The sequence below is a fragment of the Lathyrus oleraceus genome, chromosome 5 (assembly GCF_024323335.1).
Source record: "Lathyrus oleraceus cultivar Zhongwan6 chromosome 5, CAAS_Psat_ZW6_1.0, whole genome shotgun sequence".
In the NCBI taxonomy this organism is placed as follows: Eukaryota; Viridiplantae; Streptophyta; class Magnoliopsida; order Fabales; family Fabaceae; genus Lathyrus; species Lathyrus oleraceus.
Genome location: NC_066583.1, coordinates 240742587 through 240761158, shown reverse-complemented (window position 1 = coordinate 240761158; position 18572 = coordinate 240742587). Strand labels below are relative to the sequence as shown.

Sequence of the window (18572 nt, the reverse complement as noted above, 5' to 3'; positions counted from 1 at the left end):
TTATATCCCAAGGGCACATATTAAAAAATTCAAAAATAGAAAATTTGTTTTGAAAAAATAAATAAAATTATTAATTATAAGTTTTTAATAAATTTAATACACAATTTCCAAGAATTTATTTCTATATTTATTTTTTAACATGTGTTCTTGGGACATAAGTTAGCATTACCTTTCTAATTCAAGTTCATTTTTTTCTAATTAGAGAGTTATTTCGATCTAAATATTCTTAACTTACTTTTTTAATTTGCATGCAAAATTTAAAAGTTTTTTTTCAATTTTCAATGTCAAATTCACTTTTCACTCTACTCCATGTATAGAGTATTCAAAAGAACACTCTGCTGAAATATTAAAAGATAATACAAATATTCAAAATTCTCCCTCACCATTTTGCCACCGTCGAAGCCAATGCCACCGATGTTGCAGCTTCTGTTATGTTCTATTTTTCATTTCGCCACCGCTGTTGCAGCTTATGTTCCGTTTTGTTTTTCATTTCGCCACCTTCGTCCTCAACTTCATCGTCGTCGCAGCTTCCGTCTGATTTTGTACAGCACATGAAGAAGTTCCCCACTGTCATCGCAAGAAGGTGATTTTTACTATTTGTCAGTTTTGTTACATATGTGTTCAACTGGTCACAATTTATGTTCAATCTTTGATTTTTACTCTTTGTTGTTGTTCAATGTTTGCGTATTCATTGTGTTTGAAGTTGTTTAATTTTTTTATAGGAAAACCTATGTTCAAAGCTATCATGGTTGTTCATAAATGTGACTGTTATTATTTTCCTTCCTTCTTTACTTGCTTAAGGTTGAATTTCATATGGATTTATACTGTGGATTATACCTTATACTTATTCAAAGTTGTTTAATCTTTGTTTTTAGAAACGCATAAGTTCAAAGCTGTCATTGATGTTCATATACTTTTGTCTTTAGAAAACGTGATGTTTGCTTGAAATGTTTTCAATTTTCATGAAAATATCTCATATAGTTCATATTAGTGCTGGTATTTGAAAGATGACAACATAGGAGTTCATGTTACTGTTTGGAAAACAATATGTGCGGTTTAAAAACTTTCAATGCAAAAATGTCTTCCTTCTTTGTTGTTGGAAAATCTATGTTCATAAACCACATTAAGCATTTCAAAAGTATTTCACTGTTTGAAAAACTCATTAAATTTTGTTGAATGTTGCTCAATCTTTATTGTTGTTTCAGTTTATCATACCAAACTAATGACATGCCCAATTGAAGAGTTAGGGATATCAATAACTTAAAAGATTTGTGGAAGATTGATGTTATGATTAGAGATTTGGGGTCTATCAAATGTGTCTCTAACAAGGAGCATTTGAAAATGGTTTTCGTTGATGCAAAGGTATGATTATATTTCACTTTACAAATAACATATATGTAGTTCATTATTAACTGAAAATCGTCTTTGTATCTTATGAGTGTTATTTATATTTGACTTTTTAGTGCGACATGATCCAAGTAATTATACCATCGTATTTGGTTTTGAAATACAAGTCTACACTTATAGTTGGAAATACCTATATCATGTAGAATTTCAAGGTTGTCAATATTGATTTCTCCTTCAAAGCAACCGCTCATAGTATCAAGTTAATTTTTTATGGTGTAACTTCTGCAAAAGTTACTAATTTTCCCGACATTCTGCTAAACCATTTGAAATTGATTAGTTTGATATCCATAATTGCGGGGAGGTTTCAATCTGATTTCTTAGTTGGTAATTTAATCATAATACTTTGTTGTTTTCATATTAAATCCTTTCAATTTAGCTTTCTTACATTAATAATTTTATATTTTTAGATGTTATTGGAGGAGTTACAGAGATCATTCAGACCCAAGTGAATGTTGAGAACAACAAAAACAAAGGTGCATTTGTTATAATTGACATGAGGTATTTCCTTATTATTCTCAATATGAAACAGTTTTGTCTATAAATTGACCTTATTGAATATTTGTTGGATTCTTTTACCGCAATAAATTTTTGGTTCAATGTACTCTTTAGAGTGACATTGCATCACAATTATACAATTACTACAATGCTAACAAGGATGCTGATAAAGTTATTGTACTATTGCAAAATGCAAGCATCAATGGAGCTCAAGATATTGATGTTGGCTATTTGTAGAACACTATAGTAAATAGTTTTCTTCACTTATTTTCCAATATATATTAACCCCCATATTCTAATGTACACACACACACACACACACACACACACACACACTATATATATATATATATATATATATATATATATATATATATATATATATATATATATATATATATATATATATATATATATATATATATATATGAGGTCTTCCATGTGGAATGGCAAAAAACTAGATATCAATGATGTTAATGTAGATTAACAAGTTAAAAGAAAGGTTGTTACATTTTCATATATTTATTATATTATATGTTGTATTAATGTTAAATCTTGATTTATGTATGACATTGATGTTTGTCTTTATAAGTCCCAGCCTTTGAGGAATTTTTTTTTATTATCTGCGCCAAACATGCACCTTGAGATGACTTAAAACTCATAATATTCAGACGTTGATAAGTTTTTGTGGAAAGTTGAAGTTCTAAGTCTTGCTGAAATCAACAATCTTCAGAATGTAAGTGTACGTTTGTATATTGATACATTTTTGTTCAGTTTCGTTTTTTTCACAATATGTTATATCACATCATACTAGGAGACAACATGTGTAATTGTTGTTATATTAGGAAAATTTGAGGTTGGTCAATCTGCATGGTATTATGATGGTTTTGGTGAGTGTACCAGAAGTGTTTCACTTAAAGATGGAAAGTTGAAATGTTTTACGAATCATGAAATTGATGAACCTATCCCAAGATGTCTTTTTGAACTGAATGATTATTAGTATTCATAGTAATAAATATTATGCCATGTCTGAAAACTGATTTCATATGTCAAACTTTGTTATATATACAAACTTGAAGTCCTAAGTGTGGATGACAAATTCAGGGCAAGGTTTAAGTTTTTGGACAACGATTGTGTCAAACTGGTGGGAAAATCTGCCCTTGAGCTGAAGAGACAATTAAATGAGGTTGTTACATCTCTTAGTACAAAATGTATTATTTATATCTGAATCGTTAGCAGAGCTTTTTATGATTTCAGGCTAGTGAAGATAAACCTCTTGAATTTCCTTATCTGCTTTATGAAATTTTAAAGAAAGAGTTGACAATTAGAGTTGTTTTCAACCAAAGTATGGGAGATTTTTTGTTGTTGGATTCATAGATAACAAAGAAATGCATAAGAAAATAAGGGACGATCTCAAGTTAGAAGAGGTAATCTTATAGAAAATCCTTAGGTGAAACATACCAATTATCAAATACTGAAAACAAACCAATCTTTATAGTCCGTTTTTACTTCTTTTTTTCTTTCTTTTCAGTATACATCAGAACTTTAGATTTCTGAGCCTTCGTCGCAGGATGACCTTCCAAGTTATTCTGTAATACTATTCCTCTATCTATAACGATTTATTTTACAGTTGCACCCAATGTTTTTTTTTATTTCCAATACACATTAAGTTCATATTTGGGGTTATTGTGACATACTCTAATGATTTTTATATCTATATCTTTATGTAGGAACTTATGTCTGCATCTGCAGGTTATGATCCTGTTGGTGAGAGTTCAGGACTGACTCCATCGAAACGGTCTTTGAGTGATATGGTAGAAGATTTGGATAATGTTCAATTGTCCTCCACAAAGTTAATGAAAGATATCAAAAAGGAAAAATAATTTTACTTGTCCTACTAAATTTTTTATCGGGTTTTCTAAGTTATTTAGTTGTGATATTACCATCAATGATGGTAACAACTTTTGGTTTTGTAACTTTATAGCTATCTTTCATATTTTACAATGAACTTCGTTATGTCCTTTAATGGATTGCTTTTAATCATAATTAAATTACACTAATTTTCATGAATATATTTCTTTGTTGATATTTGTTGTAATATCTCCATATCAGATAAAAACATATGTTAGTCTAATGATGTATGTGTTAAAAAATGAAAATGTGTCATCTGTACATACTACTCAAATTTACATGACTACATTTCTTTATTGTTATTTGTTGCAATATATCTAAATATGATATAACATATATTAGTCTACGTATGTATATGTTTAAAAAAATGCAAATGTGTCATCTGAACATATTACAGGTGGTTTATATTAAACATCCATAAACTTCAATATAATGGTTACTTAGAAATTATGCATTTGTCATTACAAGACATGTAAGTCTTGCCATGAGTTAAATTTTTATCTAATTTTGTTTTTGTCAAAACAATGCCCTTGGAATTAAACTTGGCCATTATTATAGTTGTATTGCTTATGTCATTAGCATGGACATTGCTTATATTAATAACTTTAAAAGTGAATGAAAGTCTATTAAATATTGTTTTAACATCAAATATATAAATCAAGTAGTAGGTTGTTTTACCCATGGTAACTTATGTGAGTTCACCTTCCTATTATAAATGTTTTATATGATATAAAAACTAGGACATTTTAGCATTTATGTATATTAGACGGTATTCTCTGAGTCTAAATGTGTATCTTAGTATTAGGAAACTTAGGAATGATTTAGAAAATATTTCATGCATTAAAAATAGGTTTTTATGTGAAAAACTGGTCTATGTGCCGACACATACATGTTATGAGTCGACATATGTGGATCATTTTTAAAGCCTGCAGGTCTATGTGTCAACATATATGAGGTCTAATCATTGATTGTTTTGTTTTTATTGCATGATTAAATGGCATGCATCATATGTTGTCGTATTGTGAAAAAGACATGTTTGCTAGTTCAGAGTAGGGACTAATGACTTGTCTCAAACCTTGAGTGGAGGCTTGAAGCTCATAGTGGGGGCTTGGGGTTCACGGAGATTGGGATCCGGTTCGTATGAAGAATCAAATATTGAGTCGATACCACGTGCATATAAGTTGAGTTATGAGTATGAATCAGGGTGGGAATCGTGATGAGCACGATTCGAGTTATTGTTGCATCATAATGATTGTGATTGGATGTTTGTGATATAGGTGACATGTGAATACATGAAGTTGGTGTGTTTCCTGATCATATGAATGATTGTGTAGATATGTGAATCTATCCTAGATGTTTATGCACCATTAATTATTTGAATGTATTCTCACCCTTTTTTGTGTTGTTGCGTTTGTGCTCCTCTAGAGTATAAATAATCATGTGCCTAAGTAGGAACTTAAGGTTGAGAACGGTGTTGTGTCTCTCTAGTTACTTGTCGTTCAAACCTATAGTTGGAGTCACTATGATACGTAACATGGGGAGATCATGATGTCCTATATTTGTTTATGTTGCGTATCTTCCTGTTTTTATTTTATTCTATGATGAACCATTTTCAAACTAATAATGTTGTTGAGGCCTTTATGCGAAATGTTTTGTAATTCTGCTGCGTGTTAAACGAGTTATCTTTTCATCATGATGTGATTCAAAATATTTTAGATTGTACGCGTAATATATTGATGATTATTAATGTTTTATAGTTGTTTTATTATTGAATTGTCGAGTCGGGAAGTGGGGTGTTCTAAAGAAAATATAAATAAAAATTTCACACATAATTGTACACGAATTTCACCACCAACATCATCACATAACATTAATTCATCACCAAATTACATAATTCAATGAAAAACCCAACAATCTTATTGGAGGTTAAGGACTCCTCATTCTACCTTTCATGCATTATACCCATTTATTAAGAAACTTCATCCCTTACCTTAATTCCTAGCAAGAAGTCTAAATCTAAATTGATTTGAATGTGTTTTCTCTTCAACCTCTAGTCTCTCACTTGTTTTCCTTTGCCTCAAATTTGGTTTTTACGTACTGATCAAAATTAGGGATTTCTAAACTTGGATTATGCTTAACCTTAAATAGTTAGGATATTAACCTATTTAAAATTATAATTTCTTCCCTCACTTAATCCTCTATCCCTCCTTCCTCCTTTCTATTTCTCTTATTTTCCACTTTTGGCCCAAATTCTCTATTTCCTCAATTTTATTAAATAAATCAAATAAACTATTATTAATTTAATTATTAAAATAATTCTAAATTAATTATATCAACCTATAACTCCGTCTTCAGACTCCCATCTTAAAAACATACACACCACAAACTTCATATTCATTTAACCACAATAATATAATAATTAAATTAAAATATAAATAAATCAATTAAAATAGTAACTCAAAAATTGAGGTGTTACAACTCAACCCCACTTAAAGAATTTCCGCCCTAAAATTTTTTCTTAAGTAAACAAATTCAGATACGACTTTCCCATTTGGCTCTCGAGCTCCCAAGTCACGCTTCCATCAGTTGCTCATCCCCACACTACCTTCACCAAGGCAATCTCCTTACCACACAACTGCTTCACTTCCCGATCTTCTATCAGCATGGGCAATGTCTCAACAATTAGGTTCTTTCTTTCACTTGTATATCGTCCACTTGGATCATATGATACGGATCCAAAATATATCTCCTCAACTGAGACACATGAAACACATCATGAAGATTAGCAAGCGGCGATGGCAAGACAATCTGATAGGCCATCTCTCTTATCCTCTACAAGATCGAGCATGGACCAACAAAACGTGGCGTGAGCTTTCGAGACTTCAAATCTCGACCGACACCGATTACTGGAGTAACTCTCAAAAGCACATGATATCTCTCTTGGAACTCAAGTATTTTCCTTCTTTTATAATGACAACTCTTCTAGCAACTATGAGAAGCTTTCGCTTTCTCTTGGATCATCTTGATATTCTCATAAATTTGTTGTATAATCTCAGGTCCAATCACCATACTCTCTCCAGATTCGTACCAACACAGAGGTTTCCTACACCTCCTACCATATAACGCCTCAAACGGGTCTATCCCAATACTCCATTGGAAACTGTTATTGTAAGTGAACTCAATCCAAGCAAAACAAGTTTTTTATTTCACTGATCTTCTAACATTATATGTTCAATTGTTCTTCAAGGAAAATATCTTTTTAGCTGTACTGATAAAAATTAAGATTTTAACTATGAGCCCCTTGTTTCGCAACACATATACATAATTCATTTGAAGAAAATGATTTAGATGATGTACATGATATTCGTCGTGATCATAAAGTGGGGATATGAGAAAACTAGTAAGTAAATATTTTACATCATTTAGTAATTTATAATAATTCATTTTACTCATTTTTATTCTCTTTACTAAAGATTTAATATTGTTGTTGATTATCATAATTAATTTCAAATGTTATTCAAATTATAAGTGTTTAACAACCAATGACAAATCTTAGCATATATCTTTTGGACAACCTACAAGACTTTCATCTTGGTTATTGCGTTTGTTGGTTAATCATTTGTTTTAGTTTTGTTGTAAAATTATAAGGTGTGTGTCATTTTTGCTTTGCATCTAGTGTAAACAATGAATATTTGTGGTACAATGTTTCTGTTTGAGAAATTGACAAAATATACAATGTTTCTGTTTCAGAAATCTGCAAGATATGGTTCTATACTATGTGATATGATTCTATAATACATGTACAAACGAAAGTATAAAAATAAAATATAATGTTATCCCCTCGGTTTTTACTTATAATTGATGTAAAAATATTGCATTATTACATCCGTTTTACATAAAACTGAGATTTAATATTGGGCGCGTCATCCAATTCTGAAAATAATAAAAATGCAAAGGATGAGGTTCGAGCTCATGTGCATATAACTTTACCCATTAGTTTTTAAATAACCGAGGGGGTAAAGATGCAACTTTTTATGATGTCATTCGTTACCTCACTTTTGGAGTCGAGATTAAATGCATTTCGCGTCTGAGGTTAAATGTATTTTTTGTAGTAGTGGTGGAATGAAAATATATTTGAAATTAGAATTTTGTCTTTTCTTTTCTTTCTTTTTTCTAGTTTTAGATTTGATATGGTGTTGAATTTAATGAAGAAGATGAAGAATATTTCAAAACCCATTAAACCAGTTTTAGTGACCGTTTTCTCTGTCGCTAAATCGGTCACTAAAAGTCAATGTCACATGTCATTTGCCACATAAGTAAAAATTAATGTCATTACTGATATTTGGATGAAAAAGACTAATATACTATATTTTGAAAAGTTAAAGGCCTCGTATTGTCTTTCAAAAAAAATTAAGGAATCAAACTGGACCCCAAATCAAAGATATAAAACGAAAAAAATATATCAAACCTTAAATATAATATATTTTTATGTACTATATTATTTTAAAAAAAATAATCTAACACATTTTAAAATATTATAGAAGTTTAAAATTATTTAAAATAATATACAAATATCCAACATAACACAAATTAATAGAATACAAAAAAAAATTAGAGTGAAAAGTTAAATAATTAAAGATTAATTTGATTATATTAATATATAATATTGTAAATATAAAAAATAAATATAATATAAGAGATAAAATTTGGCAAAGTGTGAGAGCTCAATGTGTGATTTTTGAATGAAACAACATATACATTACTATAATTTTTAGAATTTTTAGTTATACGGGCCAAACAGGACTACCTATGACCCATATGAGTAGTCATAACGAGTAAAAGACTCTTTTAGACTAAAAAAACTCTTACAAAATTTAGACTTTAATTTTAAGACCTAAACCCTATGGTTTATCGGGATTTTTGGACCGATCCATTTGAGTTAGACCATTTTGACTACTTTAATTGTTGCAATCATCAACACGAGTTTTTTTTTACAGTTAGATGGTTGAACTAGAAAGTTAAGAAAACTACATTATTATTGTCCATACATAACGTTGAAGGATGATAACCCAAATGAAACTTATGTATATAATGTTATACAAAGTCGAGCAACGTGAGTGTAGAAACCGTCACACGTTTCTCTTGAATATATAATCTCATTTTATTAATTCGTGCCGTACAACCTTACAACCAATCCTAAATCAAACTTTGATTACTAAAATCCTCAACAACACTATTATAACACATCATACCCTCAAAATTCTACAACCTTCATAGAACCAACCACCAAATGTTATTTCTCTTCTATAGAACCAACAAACCTAAACACCAACGCACAACCCCCTAACGATTTGGACATGGATTTTAATTATTTTTTTATAAGCAATTGTATTAATAAAACACAAGAGACGCTAAACCCAATACAAGGAAAGACCAACAACAAAGAGAGAAGAAAACAACCCTCAACAACAACAAAAATTAGGCTCAATTTCTTTAAGAAAACATGAATTTTAATTTCGATGGTTGATAAGCAATAAAACTCGATTCAAATGGATTCCCGACAGTTTGTACATCCTTCGGACCACCTTCTACTTTGTCTCATCCATCACCTTGTCGAAAACAATAATATCATAGTTTTCGTGTGTCAATAGTACGATCTTATGGAACCGACAATCACTAATATCCATCAAATCGATAGTTTAATTTTTTAAATATGTCATTGTAACTAGGGGTGACAAACAGGCATGTCCACTCCGTTTATATCCGCCCCGCAAAAGCTCGAGAAAAAACGGGCCGGGACAGGACGATCATAGTTGAATATAAAACAGAATTGAAAAAAAAGTAAATAAACTGAAAGGACAGTCCAAGAGGCAAGCACCATCGGCCCATTCATTTTATTTTAATTAAAAAATGTGATATTTTAGACATTTTATTTTAAAGTGTGGAATATATTTAGGGAATAAATGTTAAAAAGTGTGACATGTGGGTAAAAACTCTTGTGTCTAGTAGATGAGTATCTTAAACATAGTGTCAAATGAAATCAAAGAAACTTAAATTGACTCTCATTTGCTAAGCTCAATCAAAACTGCCTCTATTTATAGAACATAAACTTGTAACATATCCTTCACAAGTCACAACACATCATGCAAAAGATATATTAGCATTAAATTAGTGCATCAATAGTGAAAGTGTTATAGACTCATAACTACACTCATATTAGCAAATTTCAGTTTCTCTCTTCTTCTGCTAAGAAACATGAGTACTGCAGAAATTGCTCGAACAGTTGTTGGCGTCATAGGTGGGTTATATGAATTTGTTTTGTACGTGAGTTTTCATTAAAAACATGTATTTTTTTTATTTTTATGTTTTCATTATTTAGGTTATGAGTAATCTCCAATCCTTATTCATTTATCACTTTTGACATTTTTCTTCTTCTTGACTTCAGGAAATATCATTGCCGGATGCATGTTCTTGTCTCCACTGTAAGTTTATTTCTTAGGTCCAGTAATATATGCCAGAAAAAAACACTATAAATTTAAAACTCTTGAGAAATTTCACTTTATTTTCTTTTATAAAACTCTTTCTAAATATTTTTGAATCAATAAAGACAAACTCTTTTTAAATATTTATTGAACTAATTGTTGTTTTATTAATATATATTTTTCTACAACCAACGGTAAATACTATAATAAAAATATTAACTCATATTTTTTTTAGAGATTTTTGATAAAAATAAATATCAATTAGTATCAAATTTAATGTTTTTGGAGAAATTTTTTTATGTCAATGACTCTACGTGCCATCCAGCTATCAGCATCCCTTGTACTTTATATTTAGCTATTCTTAACCATTACGTTATGTTTAGCTGCTTTTTAATTAGCAAATCTTAAGTATATAATTTTATTGTGTTAAATAAATGTACAGTCATGATGATTTATTTATTTATTTTCATCTTACCCATTTTATTGGTATTTGAGTTTGAAGAATTAACAAATATTAATTTATTGATATTATTCTCTATGAAAAGTTATCTTTTGAATGACATAACAGAAATCATATATAACTTCCAAAAGAACACTACTATTTTAGAAGACACTCAACTCTTCTAAATTCTAAAAAGCCTCTGCAACACCATGTTAGACCTACATATTTAATGACTAGCTTAATCAACATTTGTCTTCGTATTTTTTTTTTGTCAAAAATAATTTTGACTAGGAATTATTAAATATATTTTCATAAGGCAAAATAAATTTCTACAGGCCAACATTTGTTGGGATATGCAAAAAAAGATCAGTGGAAAAGTACTCAGCAGTACCATACCTAGCCACGTTAATGAACTGCATGGTTTGGACTCTCTACGGGTTACCTATGGTGCATCCTCACAGCTTACTTGTGGTAACCATCAATGGTGCAGGATGTGTGATTGAGATCATTTATATCACACTCTTCTTCATCTATTCTGACAGCAAAAAGAGACTCAAAGTCTTTCTTAGTTTACTCTTGGAGCTTATTTTCATTGCACTTCTCTCATTTGTTTCATTGACCATGATTCATTCTGTTAACAAACGTTCGGCTGTAGTTGGAACTATTTGCATGTTCTTCAACGTTGCCATGTATGCTTCACCTTTATCCATCATGGTTAGTATATACTATTTCACGTCTTAATATTGGCTTAATCATGTGATCTTAATTAATTAACACATGTGGCTGCATGCATGCAGAAACTAGTGATCAAGACCAAAAGTGTCGAGTTCATGCCGTTTTTTCTCTCTTTAGCTTCATTTAGCAATGGAGTGTCTTGGACAATTTATGCTCTCATCCCTTTTGACCCATTCATTGCTGTAAGAATACTAATTATTATAATTACCATGCTTATGTATACTAGCTTTACATATTATAGTAAATGGATGATTTCTCTGTCAGATACCAAATGGGATTGGGACATTGTTTGCGGTTATACAACTGATTTTGTATGCAACATATTACAAGTCAACGAAAGAACAGATAGCAGCAAGGAAGAATGGAAAAATAGAGATGAATGTGTCAGAATTGGTAATTGGTATTAGTAAAGCTACTGCTACGGTCCAAGATGAAGTCAACATCAAGAAGATAACTCCCACTGTCAAATGACTATTAATGTCACTCTTGAATTCTCTTTCTCTTCCTAAGCCATTGAGTAATCTTTGATTTATCATCTTGTTGTTTTTGAATTAATTGTCGTATTACTTAGTAATCTTAACTTTTTTAAGTAGTACTCAGTTCAATATTGCTGGAGAACAACACATTACAATTATAATTTCCTATCTCCGTTTTTTATTATTATAGTTTTAACATTTGTTTATATATTAAAAAAATTAATCATTAATCTTCAATGATTATATGAAAAACAAAAATTTAACAAATTAATAAAAAAATATTTATGGGTTTAATAAAAAAAACTTTAAATGTTAATACTATTTTGAGGATTTTTTTTAAAATAACTATTTTTTTATAAAAAAATCGAAAATAATTAATAATTCAAAAAAAAAAAATCAGGAGGCGCCAATGTTATTGGCGCATGCATTGACCCTCATGAGGAGGCGCCAATGCTCTTGGCGCCTAGGTGCAATGGATGGTGTATGCGCCAATTCATCTGGCGCATACACCCCTTGTATTTTTTTTTTTTTTTTAAATTTTAATTTTGTTTATTTAATAAATAAAAAATAGTAATGGAAAATAAATAAATTTATTGATGATGTAATAATTGGTTACATTGGACTGACAATAAACTAATGACCGACCTGATTATAACGTCCCCCTGTTCCACATCCAAGTGCGTTAGTTTGTCTCCGAGGTCTCCCACGATTTTCTTGAGGTGTTTAAGGTCTTTGTGTGCTGACCTGATCGAGCAATGACTGGTGGGAAAGTCCGACGGTATTTGACAGATGTGTCATCATTTGTTCCCAATATTCGAAGGGGCTCTGGCCAACGGCACTTCCGTAATGGAGTTCGGTGCCCATGTCATCGTAGTTAGGTCGTTGGGGTTGGATGGATTGGGTGGATTGGGGACGGTATAGTTGCCCAAATTGGGTCATTGAGTCGTTTTGGAAACGAAGAAATGGTTCCTGGGGCATACTATAATTAAACAATGGTTGAGTGTTATGTTGATGGGATGTTTGAGTGGTCATTGGCGAGGGGCTACGATGAAGTGACTCATTTGAATCATCTGGGCTATAGACGGTTGCGGTTGCGGGATTTGATTCTTGGTATTGTGTTTGGGTGAGTGGTATGAATGAATTGCCACGTTGGATGGTTGGTTGTTGGGTGGATGGCGTGAACGAGTTGCGAGGTTGGGTGTTTGGTTGTTGTGTGTATGTGGTAGGTTGATGTTGAGGGATGAAGACTGATATATATGTGAGGGGTGAAGCCATATTTTGGTTTGGATGAAGAAGTGAGTTGTTAGGGTTTCACGACGAGTTTAATGGAGAAGAGGGTGGAAGGAGATAATGGCGTACGATGTTATGTGGTGGTTGTGTCTAGTGATTTAGATCAAAGAGGAAAAAAATAGAGGAGGTGCAAGTTGTGTTTGGGTTTCAGTCAGATTCATTGAAGAAGAAGAGGAATACGTTTTTTTTTTACTTTCCTCAAGTGAGAGGCTGGGTTCATTAAGAGGAAGAGAGGAAACTTCTTTTTGTGAGAGCCCAAGGAAAAATCTTGAGAGAGAAGATGTATTTTCTTTTCCTTGGAAAGAAGAGGGTCTTATTTTTGTTAGAATTGTGAGCTGCCCTGCTGTAAGTGGATGAGGCAGGAACGAAATTCATTCCCTATTGGTTATGAGTTGTGCAAATGAAAAATGTGATGCACCAATATACAAGGGCACGTTTGGATATAGGAGACCATAAAAAATTGTTTTTTCCTTGTCATTTAGGACACGTGGCATCAAGTGATAGGAAGGAAGGGGATATCTCTTATTTTTCAGATTTTCTTTAATATTAATACTAGTTAATTTCTAATTTTTTGATTGGTTGATACAAACACACATGGATAACCAATATGGGCCTTTAATTAACCCCGATTTAATGGTTGAGATTAAATCAAAGAAATACAAATTGTTGAGCAATTAAAAAATCTACCTTGCCCTTTCTAGAAGCTCTAATTGATAAAAACGAATTAAATCAATTAAAACAACTAAAAAAATACCTTTTAAACTAAACAAAATAAAATAAAGTTATGGGAAATTCTATTTAATTTTTATGAATATTTTAACAAAAGAATAAAAATAAAATGACTTAATATGAATAAAGATCGGGCGAAAAGTGCCCAAAAAAGTTAACACGAATGTACTAAAATGATCAGGCGAAATAAACTTCCAAAAAACAGACAGGTTTTGACCAAATTTTGAAGTGAAAAATGTCCGGTTGAAAAGTATCAGGCTGATTAAAACGTGACCAAAAAAATAGTCGAAAAATAAAACGAGCATGCTAGGTCAAACTACGTGAATCGTCAGTTAATAAAAATGATGTATGCAAGCTAGGTTTCAAAACTTTTTGCCCACTAATTTTACATACATTTGAGAAACGATTCAACCAGTCTGTCTGTAGATCTGAATTTTTTTTCTTATCGATATTTTAGTCATTATGCGTGATGAAATACATGTCCTTCTATGCAAATGATGCAAAGTGAAGTAAAATCAGATGTATAAAAGTTCTTAAAATGCTCTGACAAAATTGGGATATGAAACCATTGAATTATAAAAGAGGTTTTGAAAAATAGATTAATTAAGATTTGTTTTCTTTTTTTCATCAATATTATATCTTTATAAATATTACATTTTACAAGGAAATAAAGTACTTTCTTGCAAGAAGAAGTTTATGTGTTACAACCTCATGGATTTGTGAAAGAGGACAAATAAGGGATGATGTATAAGCTGCATACAACCTTGTACGGGCTGAAACAAGATCCAAGGGCTTGGAATATGAAAATTGATTCATTTTCAAGCATATGGGATTCAAGAAATGTGAAATGGAGTATGGTGTCTATACACATCATACTTTTGAAGGCAATGTGATTTTGGTGTGTCTTTATGTGGATGATATACTTTTGACAAGGAGCTGTACTTCTGAGATAAAGAATTCAAGAAGGCGCTAATGAATGCTTTTGATATGACTGACCTTGAAAGTATGGTATATTTTCCAGGGATGGAGATTTTGTATTATGAGAAGGAAATTATTGTGCACTAACTGAATATGAACTTGAGTTGTTGAAGATATTTGAGTTGATGAATTGTAAGTCAGCAGTCACACTTGTTGAGATATATCATAAGTTGGACTCTGATTTTGATGGTGAGAATGTAGATATTACAACCTTCAAACAATTGGTTAATTGTCTGAGATATTTGTGTAACACCAGGGTTGACATATGCTATGCAATTAGAATAGTGAGTAGGTTTATTAGTAAGATAAAATGGTCACATTACCAAGCTGTAGTCAGGATTCTGAGGTATGTAAAAGTGACTTTGAGGTATGGAATTCTCTTTCCATATGGAGTGTCAGATGCTGCTGAGTTGATATGCTTCTCAAACTCTTACAGGTGTGGGGATATATTGGACAAAAAAAACACTACTAGATACATGTTTATGTATTTGGGAGCCCCTATTTCTTGGTGCTCCAAGAAGCAAGCAGTGGTTGCATTGTCAACTTGTGAAGTTGAATACATAGTTGTAGCTTTGTCAACTTGTCAGGCTGTTTGGCTGATGAATTTGCTGCAGAAACTGAAGTACAAAGTGAACAAACCAGTCAAGTTGATGATTGCCAATTTTTTTTCATAAGTCTTGCTAAGAATCCAGTGTTGCATGGAAGAAACACGCACATTGATATCAAGTATCATTTTTTTCTCAATCAGGTTCAAAATGGAGTACTTGAGGTTGTTCATCTCAACACTCATAAGCAACTTGCAGATGTGCTGACCAAAGCAATCAAAACTGAACACTTCATCAATTTGAGGGATGAAATTAGTGTTGTTGATTTTAGATTGAATATGAATTAAGGGATGACATTGAATGTAATTCAACATTCAAGATTAGTTTCATTTGCAGATGTGCTGACCAAAGCAATCAAAACTGAACACTTCATCAATTTGAGGGATGAAATTAGTGTTGTTGATTTTAGATTGAATATGAATTAAGGGATGACATTGAATGTAATTCAACATTCAAGATTAGTTTCATTTGCATTTGAATTTGAGTTTCATTTGAATCTTTGTATAAAACTCAAATGAAAGTGAATTTGTAACAAAACCTTACACATTTCCAAATTAAAAAAGTTAGTTAGAAAATTCCATTTCTCTCTCTCTCTCTCTCTCTCTATCTATCTATCTATCTATCTATCTATCTATCTATCTATCTATCTATATATATATATATATATATATATATATATATATATATATATATATATATATATATATATATATATATATATATATATATATATATATAATCTTCAGTTCTTATGCATTGTTAATATTATTAATGGAAGTTCATTGTTAACACTCCATAAATAATAGGCAGATATACGAAAAAAAAATATTGATAATAGATAGGGTCAAACTTCACAAAATGGATACATATATCAACACATATAATTATCCAATAAAATAAATATTGATAATAGATAGGGTCAAACTTCACAAAATGGATACATATATCAACACATATAATTATCCAATAAAATAAGCAGGTATGAGAGCACCTATGAATATCTTAATATCCATCTCAAACCATTCTGCACAATATATATTTCTATATTTAAATTTATATTATTGTATAAAAATTGTATGTTAATTAATTTTAAAAAACACCACTATTAAACTATCACACATTTTAATATAAATATTTATTTTTTATTATTCAAATAAAATCTTTAAAACTTTTTTTAATGTTAATAATAATTTAAAATGATATGATGTTTTATAATTGATAATATTTTTTTATTAAAAATGCGAATAACATATAAAAATATGAATAATTAAGTATATGTTGAATACGAATAAGGATACAAACTTTGGTGCACACATGCATATGAGTTCGGTATAAGATTTTTTTTTCAAATCTAAGTATAGAGACGGTTACTATAATACCTTATCCAAATTTAGTATATTGTAGATGCCAAAAACTACTAAATTTATTGGATTTAATATAATTGTTTGGTTTATGATTTGTTGAGACTTGTGGGGGATTTTTCATTGGATTGAATTAATATATTAGACTGAAAACAATTACAAATCATCACATATTCACTCAAAAAAGTTTATGATATTATGTGTTTAAGTCTTCTTATGTACTCAACATCTACTGTTTTTTTAAATGTGAAAGTTTAACTCACATTTGACACATCAAAAAATATCTTCGTAAAGTGTGAGACTCACTGTACCGTTAATCCAACAAAATAAATCTCTCGTACCCCTTCATAAAGTCGAACTGAACTCTTATACTACTATTGAGGTCTCCGCACTAAGTTGGATCACCACAGTGGATTAAAAACTGTCACATAAATGAATTTAACAATACATTTTCACTCAAAACTTTAAGACATCATATATATATATATATATATATATATATATATATATATATATATATATATATATATATATATATATATATCTTTTTAAGTTACAAAGTATTCAACATCTACACTTCCATCTGAGGTTAGACTTTAAGTCAGTCTTGATATATCACAACAGAATTGTCATGCCTATAAAGTAGTTGTGTTTTATTAGATCAATGTTACTGGAGCAAAGGTTCGAACCACTGTTATATGAACTTTTTTTGTAACAGACCAAGTTGTACTCCTGCGTGTGTTTGAGTAGATGCATTGCACTTTAGTGACTGTTTTCAGTTGGATTTCCTATTATTCGATTTTAGGTAGACAGTGTAGAATTCTCTGAGTGATTTATAAATAGACAGAAGTCTGATATGGAATAAACTCATGACATGGAATAAGCTCATGTAGAAAGGGAGAATGACGTGATAGTGGAGTTTTAGAAATGAAATCTGAACCCAAGCCAACTTGTAGAAAAAAGAGATTTATTCTCTTCACTTACCATAAAACACAGTAACAAAATTATTCTACCCGACTCTTCCCTTACATCAAAATGCATTTTGTTTCAACACAGGATCATAAAAGTGGAACAAAGTTGGCATACTAGCGTACATTGGAATTTTGTTTTTGCTAAAAGCTGACTTTTCCCTTAGATTAATTACATGTTGCTCTTTTCAACTGTAGACTCTAAAATCACTAAATTTAATGTTGTCTCCTAGCTTTACACGGATGAACGTGTGTTTCAAATTCTAGAAGTTTGTTTATTATTAATTGTCCCGAATGGCATGTAGCAGTTGGATTAAATTGAGTTTTGAATCATGTCCAGGAACTTCTATTGTAATCGGATGACTATTGAATTCAGATGCTACTATTTGTTAGTGTTTATTACACATTATATATATATATATATATATATATATATATATATATATATATATATATATATATATATATATATATATATATATATATATATATATATATATATATATATATATATATATATATATATATATATATATATATATATATATATATATATATATATATATATATATATATATATATATATATATATAACGATTTCTTATTTTATTATAATAATTATTAATAATAAAAATCAATTTTAATGGCTTTAAATTCTTGAAGGTAGAATCAAGCCTATAAATAATCTTTGGT

At 30.2% G+C, this 18572-nt stretch overlaps 1 protein-coding gene across 1 annotated transcript; it reads left to right on the top strand.

Annotated features, from left to right (window-relative positions):
* The first annotated feature begins 9953 nt into the window (after positions 1-9953).
* On the top strand, positions 9954-12077 carry LOC127088030 (bidirectional sugar transporter SWEET7). Its single transcript, XM_051028943.1, has 5 exons — positions 9954-10111; positions 10259-10295; positions 11073-11451; positions 11535-11654; positions 11737-12077. The coding sequence occupies exons 1-5, from the start codon at positions 10069-10071 to the stop codon at positions 11941-11943; spliced, it is 786 nt and encodes a 261-aa protein (XP_050884900.1). The 5' UTR covers positions 9954-10068; the 3' UTR covers positions 11944-12077.
* Positions 12078-18572: the final 6495 nt, after the last annotated feature.